We start from the raw sequence: 24,523 nt of genomic DNA, 5'->3' as shown, positions 1-24,523 counted from the left end.
ATCTGAAATGGTTGAGCATCCTTCAAGGAACTTTAATTATGCCCAATGTCGTTTTGACTTGGCACCAGGATTCGGGCAAAAGCGCAAGCAGTAGTGTAAAGTTACATGTGGGTGGTTATGGTGTCGACAAAGCATATTACGTAACGATGAAGCAGCGCCAGGTTGAATGTTTTGCAAATGTATGTACGATTGGTTCTTGAATATGTCAACAAGCAGTCCAAGGAAATGTAAACCATGTCACGATACATTTATAACTAGTATTGTTTTTGTTAACAGGCATTTTGCACAGGGGCACTATGAAGCTGGGACAATTCAGAGTCCAATACAATTTTGTCCAGATGCAAGGCTACATCAATTACAGTTTGTCACCTAGATGCATCCATCTCAGGAAATTCTCAGTTCGACAGAGTATACGGACCAGACCAGGTACAAATTCCCAACTGGAAACCAAATGCACGGAAAACAGAGACCCAACAGTGTAACTGTTAACGAATACAAGGAAGGATGTGACTGACTACTCTATGGAACATCGGAGTAAAATCTGAAATGTCCAGAGGAGAAGGAAAAAAAGAAGAAGGCAGAGATTACCAATCAGGCAGAATCAGTGCTTTTATGCGCATTTGCGAAACCAATATCACAAATCTTTCTTGTTGACAAGTATGTTCGACGGGTGGGTGGTGGCGCAGAAATCAGCACCCCATGACAGCACAGTTATAAACAAAGTTGCCAGAAGGTTTGCTTCCGATCATGTTCCATTGCAAGGGGCCCTCCCTTGGGATCCACGAATGGAGTTCAATCATCCCGCCGCCCAGCACTCTTGGTCCACCAATCACCAGGAGCCGCTCTCCGCATCCTCGGAATGCAATGCCCCAGCCATTCACAGCTTCTGGGCGCTCTGGTAACTCCCCAAGAGTTGTCCATGTGTTGTCACTTTTATTATACTTCCTTACTAGTTTTCCTGCATATTGAGCCGCATATAGCTCATTGTCAACTACAGCAACAAGGGGAGGAGCACCACTGGCACCATTGAGCCCCTCTGACATGTTCTCTATCAACCTCCAGGTACCCTTCTCTAAATCATACTCTTCTCCGCATGTCAGCACCTCCGTGTTACTGGCCATTCCACCAATAACATAAAATTTGCCATCCATGAAGACTCCAGAACACATTCTCCTACGCTTGTTCATGCTCGGAAGTGTAATCCAACTTTTAGTTTCAGAGTTGTACAGCTCAGCAGAACTAAGCACATTCCCAAAACAATCCATGCCACCAGCTATAATTGCCTTCTCTCCAAAACTAGCCGAACCAAACAAACATCTAGGGGCATTCATTTCAACGCCTCTTGACCATGAGTTGGTCAGGATGCTATAGCTAAGAACAATATGTGATAGAATCTCCTTGCCAAACACCAGAAGTTCAGTGCCGACAGCTAGTGACTCCTTGTCTGAGCACATGAAACACTCATTAGGTGGCATCCTTGGGAGCGTCATCCACCGTTCACGGTATGGGTCATATGCCTCCCACTCCTGCACATTGCAGGAGAAATACACCCAGTGTTCTGCAATCCCTAACCTCCGCCTTTCTCTGTACAGACCACCATCACGGACAAGGGAACGGAAGTTCCGGCTCAGTGATGCAATGGAGCCATAATCAGACCGAGAGCAGCGGGCTAGACAATTGATTGAATTATCTCTGCCAATAGAACTTATCAGTGTGCTTGAATCAGAATAGCCCTGATTACCACCTTGACAGTCTACCGGCACAGCATCATGGCTATCCTCAGACTTAGGCCGCTTTGCCAGCACTGCCGCCACAGCAATTCCATCCTGTTCAATAGCCAGAACCCCAGATGGGCGCTTAGTCCTTGTGATCTCAAGGAGGTGGTAAGTCATATAAGCTAATCTGGATTCCTGTTCGCAGGAGCTGGGCAGTGACCTCGAGATCAGGCAAGATTGACCCTCCAACATTCCGTCAGAATCTACAACAATATTTCAACAGGGAGGGAACCTATCGGCAAGACTCCAACCCCTCTGTACGCATCCTCAATCTGCAACAGATCAAAGTTATGTCAGCAGGAATTCTACTCGGATAAGAGTACTATTCTAGAAATGAAAATTCAGGTATAACTGAAAGTGGCATCCATGTATATCAGCAAATTTGCATTTGTGTACATAAAAAACAAACTTGCAAGAGAACTCCACAAACATCACTTAGCTCAATCAATCAAAAAAGGTCGCATATGAATATATGTTTCCAAACCAACAAAATAACCTTACCAGACTACAAATGCAGATGAACATTAGAAGTTTGGCAAAATGGTCCATCGTGAATACAGAATAACAAAACAGCAGGGAATAAACAGAAGATTACTGAGTACTCATACGAATAACATGGCTATAATATCAAACTAAATCCAAATTTAACACCCATTGAGTAAAAGACAATCTCAAGTATATGATATCAAACTAAACATGTTGAGTACATATTGACCTAAATAATTAATAACTAAAGGCTACAACCTGCAAGGATGTATCAGTAACATGTCATTGTACCTTGTCATCGGAGAATGGATTCGACCCAAAATCTAACTCAGTCCACCATACCAGCAGATTTTTTTATTTTGTCGAGAAAAGTCTCATAACCCGCAAATATCTAAAATGACCCCTTCAACATACATAGGCGAATAAGCAGAACGATTCCAGTCTTACACAAAACAAATATAACCCGGAACTAGTAAAGCATCAGTCCTCCGAAAATTGGCAAAACCCAACACAACAGGCCCCATCTATTCACCCTGAGACCATTCCACGATACCAACAGAGAGAAGGACAAACAAATCTAGAAAATCATTCTGGAAAATAAATTACATCTGGGCTAACGACCGTCATATCTATTTGTGTGTTTCTTGCAGGTGAACCATAAGAAATGGTGTCACAAGTACATAAACATATTTTTTTTGAAAAGGAGTAACAGATATGCACAGCTTGTGGATCATTGTTGAATTCGTTTAAGAGCGTCTACAATTCGGTACAGCAGCGAGGTGGCGAGCATATGCAAAATTATCGGTATGATAGGGATATCCATAGCTTACAAGGGTATTGAGCAGTTAATAAGATCTAGTAGTTGCGTAGCAAAAAGCGCGCTGGATTAAAAACTAACGCCAACTGTAAATAGCACTAGCGCAAATCTGATCGGTTTTGTCGCCACCGATGTCGTCGATCCACTGAAACTCGCTTTGGGCAGCGCTAACCAATGACCGCCAATCCTACCGGCTATTCGTCACCGGCCATTACAAGGATAGAAACAGAATCGTGAAAAAACCGACGGAGAGAAAATAATACAACCGTATTTGGGGCAACAAACAGTATTATAAACAATATAAGGGCCGGGTACAAAGCAGAGCACGCCGCCGGCGGGTGGGGCGGGCAGGAATCGCACCTCAGGCCGTGGCCATCGCCGACGCGCGTGCTGTTCCCGCGCCACCGTCGCAGGTCGCCGACGCGGCCGCAGCGGGCGGGCGGGCGGAACCGGGCGACGGAGACGAACGCCGGCGAGGGAGGGCACTGGGGCACCCGGAGCGCGGTCGGCCCCGGCACCTCGGACGGCGACGAGATCAGGGCGGCGGAGGGGCCGGGCGGGGATATTGGATGGGGCGGGATTGGCGGCCGCTGCAGGACCCCCCGGGCAGGCGGGTGGGATGCGGCTCGAGGAGAGAGAGGGGAGGGGAGGGCGGAGAGGGGAGGAAAAAACAGCGATGCGGAGGAGTAGTTATGGGCGAGACGCGGTGCGGGGGCGGGGGCGGGGCGAGAGGAGATGCAGGGGGCGCGGTTATACGGACCGAACCGAACGGAACGGGACGGGGAGGGTGGTGGTGCGGTGCGTGAGGAGGGGGAGGGGGAGGGGGCTACGACTTTTATATTTACGGCGAGGGCGGGGGGCGGGCCGGGCCGGGCCGGCGGCGTCTCGTCCCGCACGGACTTTTTCACTCGGTCGGTCTCGCCCGGCGCGGATGATTGATTGGGCGGGGCGAGGCGGGACGAGACGGGACGTGCGTGCGCCTCACGTGGAAAAGGGGGGAAACGGAGCCGGATCGGTGGAGCTTTGCAGTTTTTCTATTCTCTCTGTAGTACTCCTACCACTGGGGGCGGCGACGGGCTGGGGGTCTCCGTCACGCCAGGACGCGGTAACCGGAGCGAGCGAGGAGCCCCCGCCCGCCCGTCCGTGCTGTCCCGCTTGTCGTTCGTACGTACTACGCTTCTGCTCTGCCTTCCTCGGCACATCTCCAATTGACCTGACCCGCCGGCTGTTACCACCAGTAATAATATAATTACTACTACCACCGCCGGCTGAAACCGAAACATTTTTCATTACCAGTGCAATGCTGGGAGTGGTTATCTTATCTTTGTTTGTCTCGTCGCCGCACGCTGCTGGCATGCCGCTGCAACGGCAGGGGGGGAAGAAGGACGGCACGCATGGCCAGGATGATACTCAAGGACGCACGCACGCACGCACGGCCTCTGACGGTTGTTGGACCCTGACTGTAGCTGGATCCAGGCCGCCCTTCCTTTCTCTCTCTAACACTCATCACTTTTTAAAAAAAAAATTGTTCGTCCTTCTCTTTGGGACTGACGAGGCTCCTGATTGCACAGCGCGGCTTATTTTAGCGGCGAACGACGTCGCGATCCGGGGCTCATTTTCTGCGCGTAGCCCTGAGCTGCACCATTTGGAACGGCCTGTACTTTCTCTCCACTTCGCAGTTGTTTTTAATTAGTCTGGACGGCAACGGTTTCGGTCGGTCAATTGCTCCACCGATCGGTTCAACGGGCCGGCGGCGTAGCGTATCCACGCGCGTAGACGCACGCCCGAGACCGCTGTATTTTCTAATCATAATCATATCATATCATCGGTAGAAAATACGTCCACCGTCGGTACTTTGTTGGATGCAAGGAAAACTTTTGGATGCAGTCTAATCATCTCGTTTGGAGACGAGGTAAACTTTAGGTATTACCGACCTTCGTGCGAAACGAGCATACTGCGTGAGGATTGAGGTAGGAGACGGTGGATCGCCTTGTTACAGCCCTGCCAGTTTAATCATCCCAGTATTAGGAGATAAGTTAAACATTAGGTATTGTCGCCCGTACAAAGTACGGGTACAGTCAGTATTTTGTTGCTGACCGTCATGTGAGACGAGCGAGCTGGCGCGCGCACACATGTACGTGGAACACCGCCAATTCCTTCTGACCAAATTGCTCGTGGGCGCTTGCCAATGGCGTTGAAAACTGTAACAGCTGCTAATGGCGTCGATCGCTACCACAAACGGTCGCACGTGAGAGTACTATATACTCCATAGAAAACGCGGCTACAAGTAACGTAAATGCTTTGATAAGCGGGAGACGGTAGTTTTTGCCCCTTCTTCCGATTTGACACAAGTTCATACTCGCTGTCGAAAAACAGGCTCGGCGCCTACGTGTCCAGTTTCCACACGCTCTTGTATTGCCCGATCGATTGACGTGTCGGACGCTACGTGCGAGAGTAGCTGAGGCAGTCTGAAGAAACAACCGTGCCACGGTCCTCGTCTTGTAACAGTGCGGGACTGGATCAAACCCATGCACGTCAAACGTCCCTCCCGTGGTGCACCGGGCCGGCACGTGTCGCCGTGTCAGGAGCTGCGAGCCTTGCAAGTTGCAGCGGCCAGTGTTTGTCGTGAAGGAACCTAGCAGTGTACGTCTACCGGTCTTTTCCGGTACGGTTCAGTCCCTGGTCCAAACACGTCTCTTATTTAGGCGTAGATCGTCCTCTCCGGCCGCTCGCCACTGGTTATCCAAACCTTCTGTCCATTGACAGGAACGCTTCTTCCTTACTGTGAGTGAAAGCGAGCATCGATCCGAAAATGAGAAGACACGGATAGTTGGAACAGAATTACACATAGTTGGAACAGAATTCCGCCGTTTGCACTCGCAGCCGATAGTTGATCACACCTGTCGGTTCAGCTTTTATCGACGGATTCCACTGCCGCGCAGCAGAATCTGAATCAAAAGACGAACCCAGTAGAATCCGATTTTAAAAATCCGCTGCCAAAATATGAACCAAAAGCGAAAGCAGTCCAGGACGTGCTTTCCAAAATCTGATTCCGCTGCCGGCCAAAATCTGAAAAAGCTGTATCGGCTGGTTTGCCAAATGATCTACATCTTTTTCACATCAGATTGTTTACAGCTGTTTTTCCACATCAGATTTTTCACAGCTGTTTTTAGAAATCCACAGCCGAACCAAACAGGGCGACTAGAGGATTTATATGCAGGCCTCCTTTAATTCATAGGATAGAAATAGTATAGAAATAAAATAAATCATAGAAAGTGAGATGACATGTAACTTAATTTCTATAGAAAAAGAAATGCCATTTGATGCATATGATAGGGATTTTTTTTCATTGAGTCTAGGCTAATGTTATTTTTTCTTTGAAATGTGAAGGATTGGTCCCTATCTTGCATAGGAATAGAAAACTATCCCTACAAACCAAAGAGCTTCAAAGGAATTTTTCCTACAAAGTTTCTATCCTTTACTATTCCTGCAAAATTCCCATGAATCAAAGGAGGCTGCACTAGCTCTATTTGTTTCTCCTAGCGCTTGAAATTACCAATAAGATATCATATGTGTTGGCAAGGTGTAATAAGGCAGAAAAATGCGGCTGACTACTATTTTCGCCATAGTACGTCCATAATACATGAGGGGCATCGGCGGGAACAAAGTTACGATGAAACTAACGAAGGCTATGTTTTAATGATTAAAGCTTCTGAAGAAATCAAGTATGTTTGAGAGGTGATGTCATGCAGGCTTGTAAAATTTAAAGTTCAAATTCAAATTCACTAGAGTTGTATGAAAAAGAAAAACCAAATTTAACAATGGACAGTGATAAACCGTGCAATAACATCCATGCATAATTTGTTTATAGGACTTAATTGTTGAAACATGTTGTACTAGTTTCAGAATTATGGTGATCTTTTAAATGTGATTTTCACAAAGTTTTCATTGTAACTTGGTTTCACCGGGTACTTCCTCGTATGATACATATCTATTTTTTTCTGGTATGACAAACATGGTGCCTACCTACCAACCCAAGGATGCATCCTTACCCCTCTGTATCCAAAAAACAGCCAAAGAATTTGCATCTCAAAGACCAATAAAAGAAGGAAATATCAAAACCTGGCCCATTTTACCCTTAACTAAGCGCATGCCAAAACCATTGTCTTCCCGGTCGCAATGACGTGGGTGCTCTTGCTTCCGCAGCCGACGCCACGCTAGTCATCTCTCTCTCTCTCTCTCTCTCTCTCTCTCTCTCTCTCTCTCTCTTTCTCTCTCTCTCTCTCTCTCTCTCTCTCTCTCTCCAATGCATGTCCAGTCTCCTCATCGATCGACAAAGCAGAAAACATGGGAACGTCGGAAAGTGGTAAGGGGAAGGCGGAGGGGTGAGGCAAATAGTAGTTATGGTCGATGCACGAAATGTGGGGCAATTTTGGCAGTTCATGATAAATACGGGTGTCCTTCCTTCGGGGAGATTTGGGGGACGGGGATGGGGTGACCACGCGCTTCTAATGAATATGGAGCACATGTTACAACTATATTTTCTCGGTTATTCCTGGCTGTTCCCGAGCTCATCTGTTGCATGATGAACATTGAATCAAAAATAGCAAACAAAAAACAAAATGATTTTGTTGCCACCAAATATGTTAAGTTTATAGGCACATGCAATTTTTTGTGTCATTTTGACATTGGGGGACGTTGAAAAAAAATTGTGCTCCATAACCTTGAGTTTTCGAACAAACTCGATCAATGCTACAATGGTCAGACTATGCGCGAAGAATCATGCTGAGTTTTTTTTGCTTTATAGTTGTTTCTTTTATTATTATTTTTCATTGTGACTATTGAGCTCTAGGCGCTTCCATATATAATTGATCCGAGTTAAGTGCAGAAGGTCCTGCGAAAAAAATGTGCAAAAGATGGTTTGGTATCGGTGTATCGGCTAAGACAAAAGATGATAAACATAAGACATTGTCTTAGATCGCGTCAGAAGGAATGTAACCATCTAAATGCATGAGTTAACCCTCCAATATGCAAATGTCACAATCAATCTAGGCGAAGAGTTGCTAGCTTTCATCTTTTTTTATATAATTGTGTACGGTACTATGGTGACCCACGACTTACTCGAACAGAAACATAAAATAAGTTAAGAACTGCGATTGATGGAAACCCCTTTGTAATTTCAGAAAAGCCGACGAGGAAAGTAGGCGTCCATGGGTCATTTGGCTTTTGATGCGGACATACTAAAGGATGCACAAAATGATTAATCAACCACCAAAATGAAAATCTCATCATCGTGATCTCCACAACTGTTTGTTTGACATCTAATTAAATAAAATATGTCATGAGCTGGTCCATTTCCCAAAGAATATATGTTGCATGAACGTATTTTATTTAGCATGAAAGAATATCAACAGTCCTTGAGATTGTGGAGTACTATTTTCTTTCACATCGAAGACAGCTTGCGGAAGTCCGTGCCGGCCAAACAGGTTGACCGTGTAACCGGAACAGAAAAATACTTGTCTAAAGGACAGTAGGATTTCATATTTTGGTTTGTTTTCTCTTTGACCAACATTATATGATTGGGAGGAGAACAAATTGGGTGTGCGTCAATTGTTAATTTGAGTATGCCATTTGTCAATTCTGACTTGTGGAAATTGAGAGACAAGAATAATCAGACCTTGATGATTGAAGAATTCAGATTGATTTAACTAATGAAATTAGTTTCGGTCAATGGGTATATTCGAATTCGCTACAAAGAGTGCAACCTGTACCAAAACTAGCGTGTGTGTTTCATGTCGTATGCGCTACCTACTCAGATACATCTCTTGTGTGTAGTTTTGTTGTACTAGCTATAGGCTAGCATAATTACATCTTAAACTAACATTGTCAAGTAATAATTAGAACTATAGCCTATAAAAACACCTTATATTTTGAGACGAAGGTAGTACATCTTAAACTTTGATATTCATGATGCTATACGCATGTACTAAGCTCACAAATTTCCAAATCAAAACTAAAAAATGATTTGTGATAGGGATATTACATTAGGAGATACGTAGGGACGTACTGCATGCACATGGTTGCTAATTAATGCTCCGGAAGGGTCCAGATTAAGGGCCAGTTCTTTTGGGCCATTCTACAAGAATCGCCCCCCTCCTCAGCTTCTCCCAGAATCACCACTTCATATGCTTTTTACAATCATAGTTAATTAGATCTTAACTAGATAGGATTGTAAAAAAAAATGGAGTGGCAATTCTGGGAGAAGGTGGGGAGGGGGCGATTCTGGGAGAATCGCCGAAAAGAACTGGCCCAAAGAGGCAGGTGGCAGAACGCCTTAACTGCTGCTACACGTATACCGCGAGACCTAATGCCTCTGGCGATTAGGGTTTCGAGCGGAACTTGCCGACGCACGCCGGATCTGCACGGCGGGGCGTCCCTGGATTCCGCGGGAAGATGTCTACATCAGCCAGCGGCGATCATCGGGCAGCGGACCCGGTCTCCCCACGGACGGCCAGGGCCCTACTCGAAGAGAAGCTCGGGAAACTAGGGATCACCGATGAGGAAGCGACACCACTCGTCATCGATGATAGAGAAGAAGGCAAATCGGCGAAGTGGCTACTGGCGGGTAGGGTTTTGCATCGGAACCTCCTCCACATCCAAACCATAACCAACGCACTTCGGCCGGCATGGGGAAACCCTAGGGGACTCCAATTTCGATCGATGGGAGAGAACACCTTTGTGGCAAAATTTGAATCCCAGCGTGATCGCGATCGGATCTGGGAAGGCTCACCTTGGCATATCAGCAAAAACGTTGTCATCTTGGCTGATTTTGAGGATTGTATGAGACCTGACGAGGTTCAGTTTGATCGGCTCAGCTTATGGGCTAGGGTTCCAAATCTTCCGTACAACCTGCGGAACGAGGCTTGGGGTAAGTTGATTGCGCAGCAAATTGATAAGGCAGCCACCTCTATACAGTTTGATCATGTGGGTGGATATCTGCGTGCAAGAGTCTCCATAGATGTCAAGAAACCAATAAGGCGATGGATCTTGATTGAATCGGCAAAGAGGGGCAAAACTGATCTATATGACATACAATATGAGCAAGTGCCACACTTTTGCTTCTCCTGTGGACGTCTAGGTCATTCAGACCTCTATTGTCCCAATCCTGGCCCTAGGGATGAGAAAGGAGAGCTGCAGTTTGGACCTTGGTTAAGGGCACCAGAGGATAAAAGAAAGGCTACTTCTGGCGATGGCACATCGAAAGAACAGCATGCATACACAAATAGCCAGAGGGAGTCTCGGAATTCAACTAATGCTGGCAAGGAACAAGCGGAGGTGAACTCTCCAGTCAAGAACAGATCACAAAATAAGAGGAAGGAGGCGCCAAACCAAGTGTACCGGCCAGTTGTTAGTCGACAGCTACTTCTTACCGACGGCAGCAGCTTAGCTCACCCAGAAAATACAGATGCTCGGGTAATGGAGGATGTTACACAAACTTCTCTTGAAGAAGAGGAAGGAGTTGTGAGGGAATCGAAGAAAAAGAAACCTACACCTGAAAATTCGGAAGAGGCTGCCCTGCCGATCGCAATGAATTGTATGAGTTGGAACTGCTGGGGGCTTGGGAACCCCGAGGCAGTTCATGAGCTTCGCAGTGTTGTGAAGCAAGAAGTTCCTGCCCTGATGTTTGTAATGGAGACTAAGATCAGGGCGAAAAGAGTTGAGGATTTGCGTTACCAGTTAGGTTTCACGGGATGTTTTGCAGTGGACAGTGAAGGACTAAGTGGGGGCATAGGCCATTTCTGGTCCAAGGAATATGATGTTCAGTTGAAAAACTATAGTTCCGGCCATATTGATACATTGGTGCGGATGAAGGATCAAAGCTCGATCGAGTGGCGATTCACGGGTTTCTATGGAGCACCTAGAGCTGAGAATAGACACCATAGTTGGCGCTTCATGAGAACCTTGTATGCACAACCGCATGCTGCGTGGTTATGCATGGGTGACTTTAACGAGACTCTGTATGGTGATGAGCACTTTAGCCGTTCGGCGCGACCGGAATGGCAAATGCGAGCTTTCAGAGAGGCTGTTGACAAGGTTGGTTTCCAAGATCTAGGGTGGACGGGACTGCCCTATACTTGGGATAATAGGCAGGATGGAGATGCTAACGTAAAGGCCAGGCTTGATCGTGCTTTTGCAAACGAGGCTTTTCGTCAGCATTATGAGTTCATCCGAGTACGGCATGTCAGTGCGGTGGAGTCAGACCACTGTTTCGTCATTGCAGAGATCAGAGATAAACCACATGACCAGGGGGGCCGACGATCGAAACAGTTCCGCTACGAGAATGTTTGGCAAACTCATATGGACTATGAGAATTTGGTCATAGAAACTTGGTTGCAGCAGACTCGTTCTCCTGGTCTGCAGGGGATAGTTGAATCGCTGGGTGCGCTCCAGCGAACACTTGAGCCGTGGGGAACGAGAGAATTTGGATGTCTCTCATGATCAGTCCGGCAACTACAGAAAAAGCTAGATAAGTTGCGGAGACAGTCCATTGGACGAGGGGCCATTAGACAAAGAGAAAAGGACCGCGGTTAAGCTCCGGGAGGCTCTCAAACTTGAAGAAATATGGCTCCGGCAGCGGTCACATGTCAGTTGGCTCCGAGAGGGAGATCGCAACACTGGCTACTTCCAAGCACAAGCCAAACAACGTCAGCGCTTGAATAAAATCATCGGTCTAAGAAGAGCGGACAGTTCGGTCTGTGCTGACGCGAATGAGGATAAAGCGGAGATACAATCATTCTATCAAAATCTATATACATCACAAGGGGTATTTGATATGAGTGAGTTGTTGGATTATGTCCCTGTAAAGGTGACACCGGAGATGAACCTGCATCTTGACAAACCGTCTGAACCCCGAGAGGTACAAGAGGCTTTATTTCAGATGGCTCCTTCTAAAGCCCCTAGGGTAGATGGATACACTGCGGGTTTCTTCCAACGTCATTGGCAACTTCTGAAAGATGATGTCACAGCAACGGTGCTTGGGTTTCTTAATGGAGGCGATCTACCGTTGGGACTAAATGATACTTCCATAACTCTTATCCCAAAGGTGAGACTGAAGGAAATATGCCCTAGAGGCAATAATAATGTTATTATTTTATTTCCTTATATCATGATAAATTTTTATTATTCATGCTAGAATTTTATTATCCGGAAACATAATACTTGTGTGAATACATAGACAAACTAAACGTCACTAGTATGCCTCTACTTGACTAGCTCATTAATCAAAGATGGTTATGTTTCCTAACCATAGACATGTGTTGTCATTTGATTAACGGGATCACATTATTAGGAGAATAATGTGATTGACATGACCCATTCCATTAGCTTAGCACCCGATCGTTTAGTATGTTGTTGTTGCTTTCTTCATGACTTATACATGTTCCTATGACTATGAGATTATGCAACTCCCGTTTGCCGGAGGAACACTTTGTGTGCTACCAAACGTCACAACGTAACTGGGTGATTATAAAGGAGCTCTACAGGTGTCTCCAAAGGTACATGTTGGGTTGGCGTATTTCGAGATTAGGATTTGTCACTTCGATTGTCGAAGAGGTATCTCTGGGCCCTCTCGGTAATGCACATCACATAAGCCTTGCAAGCATTGCAACTAATGAGTTAGTTGCAAGATGATGTATTATGGAACGAGTAAAGAGACTTGCCGGTAATGAGATTGAACTAGGTATTGAGATACCGACGATCGAATCTTGGGCAAGTAACATACCGATGACAAAGGGAACAACGTATGTTGTTATGCGGTCTGACCGATAAAGATCTTCGTAGAATATGTGGGAGCCAATATGAGCATCCAGGTTCCGCTATTGGTTATTGACCGGAGACGTGTCTCGGTCATGTCTACATTATTCTCGAACCCGTAGGGTCCGCACGCTTAAGGTTTCGATGACAGTTATATTATGAGTTTATTAGTTTTGATGTACCGAAGTTAGTTCGGAGTCTCAGATATGATCACGGACATAACGAGGAGTCTTGAAATGGTCGATACATAAAGATTGATATATTGGACGGCAATATTCGGACACCGGAAGTGTTCCGGGGAAGTTTCGGATAAAACCGGAGTACCGGGGGGTTACCGGAACCCCCCGGGGGGTTAATGGGCCTCATGGGCCTAAAGTGGAGAAGAGGAGGGGCAGCCAGGGCAGGCCGCGCGCCCCCTCTCCCCCTAGTCCGAATTGGACAAGGAGGGAGGGGCGGCGCCCCCCCTTTCCTTCCTCTCCTCTCTCCCTTCCTTCCCCCTCTCCTACTTGGACAAGGAAAAGGAGGGAGTCCTACTCCCGGTAGGAGTAGGACTCCTCCCTGGCGCGCCTCATCATGGCCGGCCGCCCCTCCCCCTTGCTCCTTTATATACGGGGGCAGGGGGGCACCTCTAGACACAACAATTGATTCGTGAGATCTCTTAGCTGTGTGCGGTGCCCCCCTCCATCATAATCCTCGATATTATTGTAGCGGTGCTTAGGCGAAGCCCTGCGACGGTAGAACATCAAGATCGTCACCACGCCGTCGTGCTGACGGAACTCTTCCCCGACACTTTGCTGGATCGGAGTCCGGGGATCGTCATCGAGCTGAACGTGTGCTAAAACTCGGAGGTGCCGTAGTTTCGGTGCTTGATCGGTCGGGCCGTGAAGACGTACGACTACATCAACCGCGTTGTTATAACGCTTCCGCTTTCGGTCTACGAGGGTACGTAGATTACACTCTCCCCTCTCGTTGCTATGCATCACCATGATCTTGCGTGTGCGTAGGAATTTTTTTGAAATTATTATGTTCCCCAACAGAGACACCCTCAGATGATCCACCAGTACCGCCCTATTGCATTATGTCCCATCTTTACAAAATAGCTGCCAAAGCAATTGCGAATCGTATGCGGGGCTGCATGGATGAAATTATAAGCGAGGAACAAAGGGCCTTTGTTTCGGGACGCTTAATAACTGACAATGTTTTGGTGGCTTTCGAAAGTGTTCACACTTTGCGAAGAAGGAAGAGGGGGAAGATTACGGCATGCGCGGTTAAGCTCGATATGATGAAAGCATACGACCGCGTGGAGTGGCACTACCTGGAGGCTATTCTTCTCAGACTTGGCTTTAGCAACACATTAGTTCGACTGATTATGAAATGTGTTACTTCTATGCGCTTCTCGGTTCGAGTAAACGGGGAGCTGCTACCCTACTTCACCCCATCAAGAGGTCTTCGGCAAGGCTGCCCAGCTTCACCATTCTTATTTCTCCTTTGCGCAGAAGGCCTTTCATCTCTTCTGAAATTTTATGGTGCCGCCATTGACAGGGGTGTAAGAGTGAGCTTTCGGTCGCCCTAGGTTAGTCATCTACTGTTTGCGGATGACTGTCTAATCTTCATCAATACAAATGCAGCTAGTGGGGAGCGACTTAACCAAATTTTGCGGATCTATGGGGAAGCATCGGGCCAGTGTGTAAATCGGGACAAAAGTGCAATATATTTCAGCCCGAATACCCCACAAACATCCAGGCAAGTTTTGAAAGGGATTCTTGGAGTGTACGCTAAAACCTTCAGCGAGAGATATCTTGGACTTCCAACAGCTGTTGGAAAGATCACAAGCGGCACCTTTGAGCATATTGGGGATCGATCAAAGGGCAAAATGCAGGGCTGGTCTGAACGTCTTTTTGCATGTGCAGGAAGAGAAACCTTGTTGAAGTCCATAGTGCAGGCAATACCCACGTTCAGCATGAGTTGTTTCTTATTGACAAAGAAAGTATGTAAAAGTTTGACGTACAGTATGGCCAAATATTGGTGGAGCAGTTCTATAGATCGTAGATCTCTTCACTGGATATCATGGAAAGGACTTACAGTTCCTAAATGCAAAGGTGGCATGGGCTTCAGAGACTACCACCTCTTTAACTTAGCACTACTGGGAAAGCATGGCTGGAGATTCATGACAAATCCGAACTCCCTTTGTGCTAGAGTTTTGAAGGGGAGATACTTCCCAGACACTGATTTCCTGCAGGCCAATGTTCCCCATTCTGCCTCGGCAATCTGGCGTGCCATAGTGGCTGGGCGCGACGCTCTCAGTATGGGCTTAGTCCAGCGTGTGGGAGACGGAACCACCATCAACGCTTGGACAGACAAGTGGATACACACCATAGCTCCCAGAACCCCGTTGCTAAAACCTCCTAATACCAATGTGGAATGGGTTAGCGATCTGATCGATACAGCCAACTGGACCTGGAGGAGGGAGTTGGTAAGGGAAACTTTCATCACACCCGATGCTGAAGCCATACTGAATATTCCATTACGGCAAGGGGGTGGTGAAGATTTTCTAGCACAGGCGTTTGAGAAATCAGGCATCTACAGTGTGAAAACAGCGTACCGAGCTCTTATGAACCGCAACGAGCAGTTAGTTCTAGGTGAAGGGCAGGCTACAAGAGCTTCAGTAGACCAATCACATCTGTGGAAATCGCTATGGGCTCTCAAAGTTGTCCCAAAAGTGCGTGTTTTCTGGTGGCGAGTCCTTCGAGGCATTCTACCTGATGAGAAAACGCTGCACCACAGACATATCAGAGATGTCAGTTTATGCAAAGTTTGTCAAGCAAAAGAGGAAGATCTCGAGCATGCATTGATACACTGCTCACACGCTCGACAGTTCTGGGAAGAAGTGAGGTTGGTCTTAGATATTAAGCTGCCAAGGCTTCATCCATCCTCTTGGGCAAGTGACATTTTATGTGGCCCAATGTTCAATGGAAAGGAGCGAGCAACAATAATCACTATCATGTGGTCTATTTGGAGCTCCCGCAACAGGTGGACTCATGACGGTGAAAAGTATGATCCAGTGACCTCTATCAGACTCACCAGAGAAGCTCTGGCCTTACTCGACGTCCCCAAGCAACAGGCTTCTTTATTGCCGGGACATGGCTGGAGGCCACCAGAACTGGGCCAAGTAAAAATCAATACCGATGCCGCCGTTCGGCATTTGGCTGAGATGAGCGGAGCGGGAGGAGTTGCCCGCTCAAAAAACACGCTTTTAGGCGCATGGAGTAAACCCCTGCATGGGGTCACCAACCCGATGATCGCCGAGGCACTAGCTTTGCGGGATGGAGTTATCTTTGCAAATCTACGGGGCTATGCTCAGGTGATGATGGAAACCGACTGTCTAGAGATCGTTAATCTCTGGAACACTCGCCTCAACAGTCGCTCTGTTGTGGCACCAGTCTTCAACGAAATTGAGGAGCTTGCTGCTAGTTTTGATTCTTTTGTAATAAATCATGTAAGCAGATCAGCTAACGGTCCAGCGCACCTCTGTGCGCAACAGGCATGTAATGTGTCTGTAACCGAGAGCTGAATCTCCGAAACTCCTAGTTTTCTGGTTAGCAGCCTTATGGCTGACTGCCCGGCAAACACTTTTGTTTAATAAAGCTCGAAGTTCACTGCAAAAAAAAGGTCCAGATTAAGAAGGTACTAGTTGTAAAAATTATCAGCTTATGTGGACCAACGTGCACTACATGCACATGGTTGCTAATTACTCTGGAAGGGTCTTGATTAAGCAGGTAGATGTAAAAATTATCAGCCTATGTGGACCAACAAATATGCTATAAACATGTTTAACTCGAAGAGATTCGCACAAAAAAAATCTAAGACATTGGGTGTTGCCAACAAAATCCCTAATTCTCAAAACGGAACACGGTAACTGTTACGAAAGAGGAGCTAGACCAAAGAAAGCACATGAGATAATGGTTGGGCTGTTTGGATTGTGACTATCTTTGCCATATGTTGTCACATGAGTTTTGGCACATTTGTCATACTTGCCTAACTTGAGTTGTTTAAATTATTAGCCACACTTTGGCTTGCCTAAGAGGATCTTGCCATACTTTTTATGTCTATGACATGTGGGGTTCACTGCTCATAAAAAATTCTTTGTCTTAAGTGTGACTAGAATCAAACACTTATCTAACTTGATTAAACTTGCCTAAAATTAGTTGTGACAAAGTGTGGCAAGACGTGGCTAGGAACCAAACAGCGCCGAGTACTTCTGCCACACGAGATTAATTAAATCGATGCACGAGGTCGATAGATCGGCCGATCGATCTACGCCGAACAGCCAAGATTCTGTGCCAGTGTCACTCACTAGCTTTAATCTTTTCCTTCACGCTTCCTTCCAGCTTTTCCCGTTAACCAGAGAGAGCATCGGATCCGCCCGCACACCCTCGCCAGCTACCCACATTTCAACGTGCCACAGCTCCTCGCACGTCGCTACGCTGGTCGCACAGTGCTCGAATTTTAACGCGGCGTGTCAAACTCAAACGAGATATATTCGTTCCCGAACGAGAGAAACGTGCATGGACCGATCAGGTCAGCATGTTTTTACCATGCAGCCTACTACCGCCTGAGATACGTGCGTGAAGTAAATGGCCGGACCAACACGTACACGTACGTGGTACGGGGAAGAGAACGCAAGCTTCGCCGTCTTGCGTTCTCCTCCCTTGGCCGCTTCGGCCTCGGCGTCACGCTCGCAATGATAGAGCCGGGCGGGGCAGGGAGATTTTGGCTGGGCGGGCGCCCGCCCGCCCGCAGGTCGGTAGGCCATCATCGTTCGGTCCGCTCGTAGATGGACGGATGGATGCTCGTGGATGTGGCAGCTTTAGCGCCCCTTGTGCTCGATTCCATGCCCCGCGTGCCTCCAACGCCCGTCTTTGGTCCCGATTCCACACGTTTCTATTTCGGCAAAGGGGCGCATATATTTCCATGCACCATGCTCACATCCTCTGTCTTGTATGTGCGCGCGACGGTGACGTGCCATTGGACGTGCGTCGTGCGTTATGATCGAAGCATCCCAACTAATCAACGTTCCGGATTAGATAGGGCTCATGGGCGGCCCGACCCGGCTTGGCTCGGCTAGGATTTTCTGTTTCAGCGCCCGTATTCTGGCACGGGTGTATGTAGGCCAATCACAAAGTATGTTTTGTTTTTTGCTACTAATCACAAAGTATGTTCTCGTCTAACAAAAAATGTTGTTCTAATAAATAAATAAATCGTAACTATGTTTTTTTTCCTAAGTAGATGCCGGTAATCAAGTTACGTTACTACAGAAATATGGGAATGGCTAGAATCAGTCAGCTGAATTTTTGGTTTGAGGTCAGTTGATTTTTGCACCGTTGGATGAAAAATCAATGACCCACAGTCTTCTTTAACGTCTGGACACATCTCCTTCCTTCATTCGTTCAGAAATTGATTGACGCCGAATTCGCATCAGCTGACTGATGTGTAACTAAACTGACAGAATATACCATGAAGACGAACACATACCAGATCCAAACAGATCCACTGAAGACCAATACCGATCAATCCCCGTGAGATCCAACGGAAACACACCTCCACACGCTCTCCGATGATGTTATACACACCATGGTGACGTGGATTGAACGTGGGAGACATTCCCCTACCGAGGGACATCGTTGCTGCTACACAACCCTAACCAAAATGATGAACCTAACAAAACCGAGAACAGGGTCCCCCCCGCCGGAAGGGGGGTGGGGGGGGGGGGGGGATGGGCGTGGTCCTCCATGACCCGAAGGCCATCGGAGATGGGGCAGGCCAATGACGACGCTGATGGAAGGAGGCTAATAGCCTGTGGTCTTTTCTTGGAGGAGGAAAGAACCATATGGATCTCTATGTTAGCTTGCACACCCATTGCGAGAAGCAAATTGCATACCTTCTCATTTCACTAATGTCGTGTGACATATTCGATTTTTTAAAGCAAAATCCAAGGTCGTGACTATGTTCTTCGCCATTGACTGTGGTGCTCATGATAATGGCACGTTTGCACCGCATGGTGGGCGCATGCACCCCCTTGTCCCACGAAGCCTTCCGCCCGTGAACATGGATGATGTCCAATAATAGAGAGGTGCGAGACAAGGTCAAGGACGTCCACGATCCGTATGAGGGTAGTGGTTGGCCTTCTGATTAGCGGTGGAGAAGCAAGATTTAGATCCGCGCCATAGAGGAAGAGAGATGACAGTGGGGTCACCTGGAAAGAGGTAAGTGACACTCTTCTTTAAAGGTCCTTGCTCTTGGCCGCGAGGCGGTGGTATCGATGAGGGACCTTGCGCCTAGTTGTGAGGCGGAGTTCAACATTGAGGGTTGGAGCTCACTTATAGTGGGGGGTGGATGGAGAGAGGGTAGGGTTGGTGGCAGAGCGACTTGAGGGTGAGGATAGTCGCCCTATCTCAATGACTGTGAGGTATGGAGAAAGTGATATTTGTTGATATTATGGATGGGATGGGACTATAGATTAAAAAAACACGATGCAATATATTCTAAATTAAGCTATCTTACATTATCATTACATTACCACTACGTCGGCTAAACACGTATATCATTCATCTTGTCAATATCCTAATTGTCAAAGCTGAAACTGAAAATGGTTAGTGCATGATTCCAATTTATTTGGACCCCAATAGCCAGCAAACGCTCGTTGGGTGGCATGACATTTGTGAACGTTTTATATGGCAATTTCTTCAAAAGCACATGTTGGTTTCTTCACGAACACATGTCAACTTCGGGCTAATAGAGGATTTTGCTGCGAACTTTGCCGTGTTCGCTCGAAGGAGTTGCCATGCTCCCAACACATAAATCACCGCAATGTCGTTCGTTTTTTCATGCACCCCCAGCGAACATTCGTTGAATAACATCACCCATTTATTTTGATATACTATAAACCTCTGGTCAGGTGGATCAGATGGTTGAGAATATATTCTTTGTTTCCCAAACATAGACTCAAGTACCAAGCCTGGATTAAGTGTGATACTACTCCCTCCGTTTTTAAATATTTGTTTTTCTAGAAATTTCAACAAGTGACTAGATACGAAGCAAAATGAGTGAATCTACACTTTAAAATATGTCTATATACATCAATATGTGGTAGTCTATTTGAATCTTTAAAAAGACAAATATTTAAGAACAGAGGGAGTAGTAATTAATCCACTCAAATTAACGTTTATTTGGGAAATTGTTGTTGTTTAGAATGTAACCCGATTATTTTTTGGAAAGAAAAGGACTTATTTTTGTAATGGGTGGAAATAACTTGCAATACTCCTTCACCAGAAAACTTGGAAATCCAGGCTTCTACGAGCTTCGGGTTCTTGTTGGGCCGGGCTCAGGCCCATTTTTAACCCACTACCAGGGTAAAAGAGAGTCCAAATATACTCATTATTCAAACACTTTTTTTTGAGGTTAACGTTGCCGCTTTATTTAACCGTAGCTCGGAATGTCATCCGAAATTACATGAAGAATAAAGTCTGGGGGGCCCTCAATCCAAACCTTACAAAGACTATCACCAACACCTACCTTAGCTAACTTATGCGCGGCAACATTGGCAGATCGTTTGATCCACTCTACCCTGAAACTCTCAAAAGATTGCAATACCTCCTTTAGATCTTGTATCCACGGACCTACGGCAGCCATGTTTTGTTTCGGATCATTAAGCATGTGCACCACCGCCTGATTATCCAAACACTTGAGAAAAAGCATCCAGCTTCAACGCCCACGGGGGTGAAACCGGCGTGCAGGTGTATGAAGTAGGACCAATTCAACCATGGAGCGTCGCCACATACCAGAATAGCCACCGAGAACCAGTCGGCGAGCGCCCGTTTCGTCAAGTGCCAACTCCTAGCCTAGCCCTAGCCTAGCTAGCTCCCGAGAGGCGACCTACGTGCGCGCATCCACCGCCCCCATCACCCACGCACGCTGCGCTGATCTCAGGGTCGTACCCAAGTACGACACGCAGCAGCCAGCCCACCAGAAAGACCAGAGCCGAGCACGCAACGCGCACCGCCGAACCATCGCCGTCACCTCACCGCCGCCCGCCCGCCCGCACGCACGGCCGGAGACGCATCGCATAATCGCGTTGCATTGCGTTGCAGGCGCGCACGACAAAACCACCCTACGTGGCCGCGGCGCGCACCGCGAACCGCGGATGCCGCCCCGCCAACCTCCTCCCAGGCCCCCTTTTCCCGATACGGCAACTGCACCGGTCGTTCAACGGCGGAGAACGGACGCGGACACGGACGTCCACCTCGCCCGGCCGATCGACCGATCCCGGCGTCGTGGGCCACGGGGGAATTGCATGCCACGGAAAGGCAGCTGGCGCGGGCGGTCGTTTGCGTGAACGGCGAGGGCTCCATGACGGCGCCGAGACGACTAGTCAGTCCGGCCCGCCCGCCCGCCCCATGCGGCCACGCCTTTTCTTCCCCCCTCGGCCTTGGCTTGCCGTCTCGCTCTCCTCCTCCGGCCCATGAGGGCTCCTTTGCGCGATTCTGGAAGAGGCGGGCGGGGCGGGGTGGTAGACCCAGCCTTCCAAGTTGGGGGAGACGACGGGGCTCCACGCCAGCCAGCCTCCCCCTCCCCCAACTCGGCGGACAGGGACGGGTGCTACCGTGCGAGTGCTTTCGCCGATCACCAATCGGGCCAATCACCCGCCTGAGAGACGCACAGTAATCCCGTACGGAAAAGCAACAGGGACGGACCTGGGCCTGGCTGAGTGAACACGGCAGTTTTCTCCCTCTTCCTTTTCTCTTTCGTGCATAGCATATGGACGACGACGAGGAGGCGTGAGTGCATGCGTGCCCCGTCGTTCAACCGGCCGATGAACCCGAGGGTTACCGTGGGCGGTGCGATCTCCTGCTTGCTGTTACGTACTTACTCGACGTACAATGATTTCATGATCATGCAACAGTAGGGAAGCGTCCCATGCAATGATGCGGAGAGACGGTGTAGTAAACCGAAAGCTGCTTCGCGATTGGTCGCTTGGTCGGTTTGTTCTTTAAGCAAGCAAGCAAGCAACTAGGACGAGCACGTACAAGGCGGACAGAGAGGAGGCGAAGGCCCACCTCACTGTCGCCGATTGCTACTAATATCTGCACCGCCGGAGAGGCCTTTTCCTGACAGCGAGCGATGCCCGCTGCACTTCCGCAACAAAATACCGGCCGGCCGGCCCCGTTCCTTTCCCCCGTTCTTTATCCCGATCCATCCCTGCGCGCGCGCTCGCGTCGGATTTGGTTTTGGAGTCGTGCTAACCTCCCTCTATCTCTCTCTCTGTCTGTTCGCGTAACCGAGATCGCGCCCATGCATGCAACTGGGCCACTAGGGCAGGGCTAGGGCGTCGCCATGATTAATGGAGGTTAACGTCTCGTCCGTCGCCTCTGCCGCTTCTCCCTTTTCTTTCCCTTGCCTGGGTCGGAAAGGATAAGAAAGGGACCGGGGCAGTTAACGCTCCACAAACCCCAGCACTGAGGCCGGCGTCGCGACGCCCACAATCGACAGCCTACTACGTGCTGCCTCACTTTACACGTGTGGCTCCGCCTCTGGCGGCCCAAGCCACTGAAACCGGGAGTGTCGAACCACTTGGTAACCAACCGGTGTTCTAGATGAATCAGCAACTAGATCGCGGCGCCTTTTTCACCGATCTCCCCCCCCCCCCCCCGTGCTGTAATGACATGAACTGCATGTAAGTAACCGGCCTGTTTTATTGGGTTGAATTGGCGCCGCGAGACGTCAATGATAACGAAAAAAGTATGCTTGGATGGATGGCCGGCTGCCGGCCGAGGAAATGATGCATGGAGAAATGATTACGGGCGGACGTTTTTGCCATCACGACACATGATTGCCTCGCGCCGCGAGCGCACCCACATCCATCTCTGTCGCGGTTGTCACGTACAGGCACTGCAGCGAGCTCCATGTTAGATGACGACGAACGAGACAGAAAAGCGGGACGCGCCCACCGCGTGCTGTTGCGTGTTACGGTGTACGTTCTCATTGCCGCCCGGCATTATTGCGGCTCCTCACACTGATTTCACGGGAATTACCGTAGCTAATCGTTCGTGGCGCGGGAAGGGTGAAAGGTTAAGGAAGGTGATGGGTCGACGCTGAATGCGGCTATACCAGGTAGGCCTTTCGCTCATGATGTAGACTGGGCCGGGCGTTTGTTCTGATTTGATTTGTGGGTGCCATGCTTTCTCTCAGTCATGCTTTAAAGGCTGACTGTCTGTGCGGTCATCTCCTGTGTGTGGAATTAAAGCTCAGAACACGGTGCTCGCAAGCAGTTTGATTCGCAAAGAGTTCTGCAGGTGGAGCGAATGAATAACGAACTGATGGGCTATCTGACACAGTGGAATTCGCACTTTTAGTAGCCTTTTCTTTCAGGACTAGCTGCTTAAGACGAAGCAGGCTGTCTTCGGATGATGATGGTTACCTTCCTATCTGCGCATTTCAAGGCAAATAGAATCGTGATGCCATACGTTAAAACCTGACATCTAGTTTGTTTCTTGCTGTTAGGTGCACAGCCTAGCGCATTGAAACAGTAGCGATCTAGCCAATAGAGCAAACACGGAGTGGGCAACATAGAAGTGTTTAATAAAAATATTTTTTTTAATATTTTTTACCTTTTTCTATGCTGAATGCTAATTCCAAAATGCCAGGGTGGCCGTGCCACCCTGTACCCTATCGCTTCGCCACTGATTGGAAACATTGAATTTTTGTGACCAATGAGCAGCGCGGATTTTTAAGAACATATAGCAACAGCGGATTTGATTTTTAGGTTTTAAGAACTATGTGTTTTTTAGGTTTTTCGAACGTGGTTGTGCGTAGGGTGGCAGGATAGCCGAAGAGTTTCGCGCCCAAATGCACTCTCTCGGGGGAGCCACACGGTGAAGTGGGTGGGCCGGCCGTTTGTTCCTTGTGCTGTGTTTTCTTCCTGACCGTGGTTCTTTATTTCTCGTGTTCACCATTTTAGTGAAATGATCCTTCACCCGGAATGTTCATAGATTTTGTCCGCCGCTCCCGTAAAACACGTAGTTGTGGCCCAACGCATATTGCAACTCATACAGCTGAGTTTTCAGCTTATCCTTATCACACAAGGTGGTTTTTTGCAACAAGGTTGTTTTGCAAGAAAGTTTTGGCAACAAGGTTCTTTTGCAAGAAGGTTTCGAAAAAGCTAATGTTGCAAAACATCCACGCAACAACGGGGCCCTGCAGCTGCGACATCATTTTCATTTAAAATTAGAACGTCATCGTCTTGCAAAAGTCCTTGTGCAACCTCATATTATGTTGCAAAAGGTGAAGAAGAAAAATCGCAACGCAACATTTGCAAAATTTCTACAACATGGTCTTGTGCAAAAGATACAACAGTAACGTTTTGTTGCAGGTAAGTATGGGCTGGCCATTGGATGGCATATGATTAACGACTGTGAGGCAGTGGATCTTTTTAAAAAGATCGCGGGACGCGTATTGCCCGTTTTGAGGTTTTTCTAGTTTAATTGTTTTCCTATTTTTGGACAGTTTTTTTTTCCTTGGTGAGCAAAATTTAAAATGATGAAAGTAAATTATATATGAGACAGAACATTTTTTAATA

The 24,523-nt window shown here is 47.8% G+C and overlaps 1 protein-coding gene across 1 annotated transcript; it reads right to left on the bottom strand.

Annotated features, from left to right (window-relative positions):
• Positions 1-226: 226 nt before the first annotated feature.
• LOC125514609 (F-box/kelch-repeat protein At1g74510-like) lies at positions 227-3,868 on the bottom strand. The gene is made up of 2 exons (XM_048679944.1): positions 3,439-3,868; positions 227-2,047 (listed from the first exon to the last, which is right to left on the bottom strand). Exon 2 carries the CDS (start codon positions 1,965-1,967, stop codon positions 690-692), a length of 1,278 nt encoding a protein of 425 aa, XP_048535901.1. The 5' UTR covers positions 1,968-2,047; positions 3,439-3,868; the 3' UTR covers positions 227-689.
• Positions 3,869-24,523: the final 20,655 nt, after the last annotated feature.

Source organism: Triticum urartu, chromosome 6 (assembly GCF_003073215.2).
Source record: "Triticum urartu cultivar G1812 chromosome 6, Tu2.1, whole genome shotgun sequence".
Taxonomy (NCBI): domain Eukaryota; kingdom Viridiplantae; phylum Streptophyta; class Magnoliopsida; order Poales; family Poaceae; genus Triticum; species Triticum urartu.
This window is presented reverse-complemented; position numbering and strand designations above follow the sequence as displayed.

Bases quoted from the DNA above. Each gene is read 5' to 3' on its own strand.
- LOC125514609 (XM_048679944.1), bottom strand. From the start codon at position 1,967: ATGTTGGAGGGTCAATCTTGCCTGATCTCGAGGTCACTGCCCAGCTCC.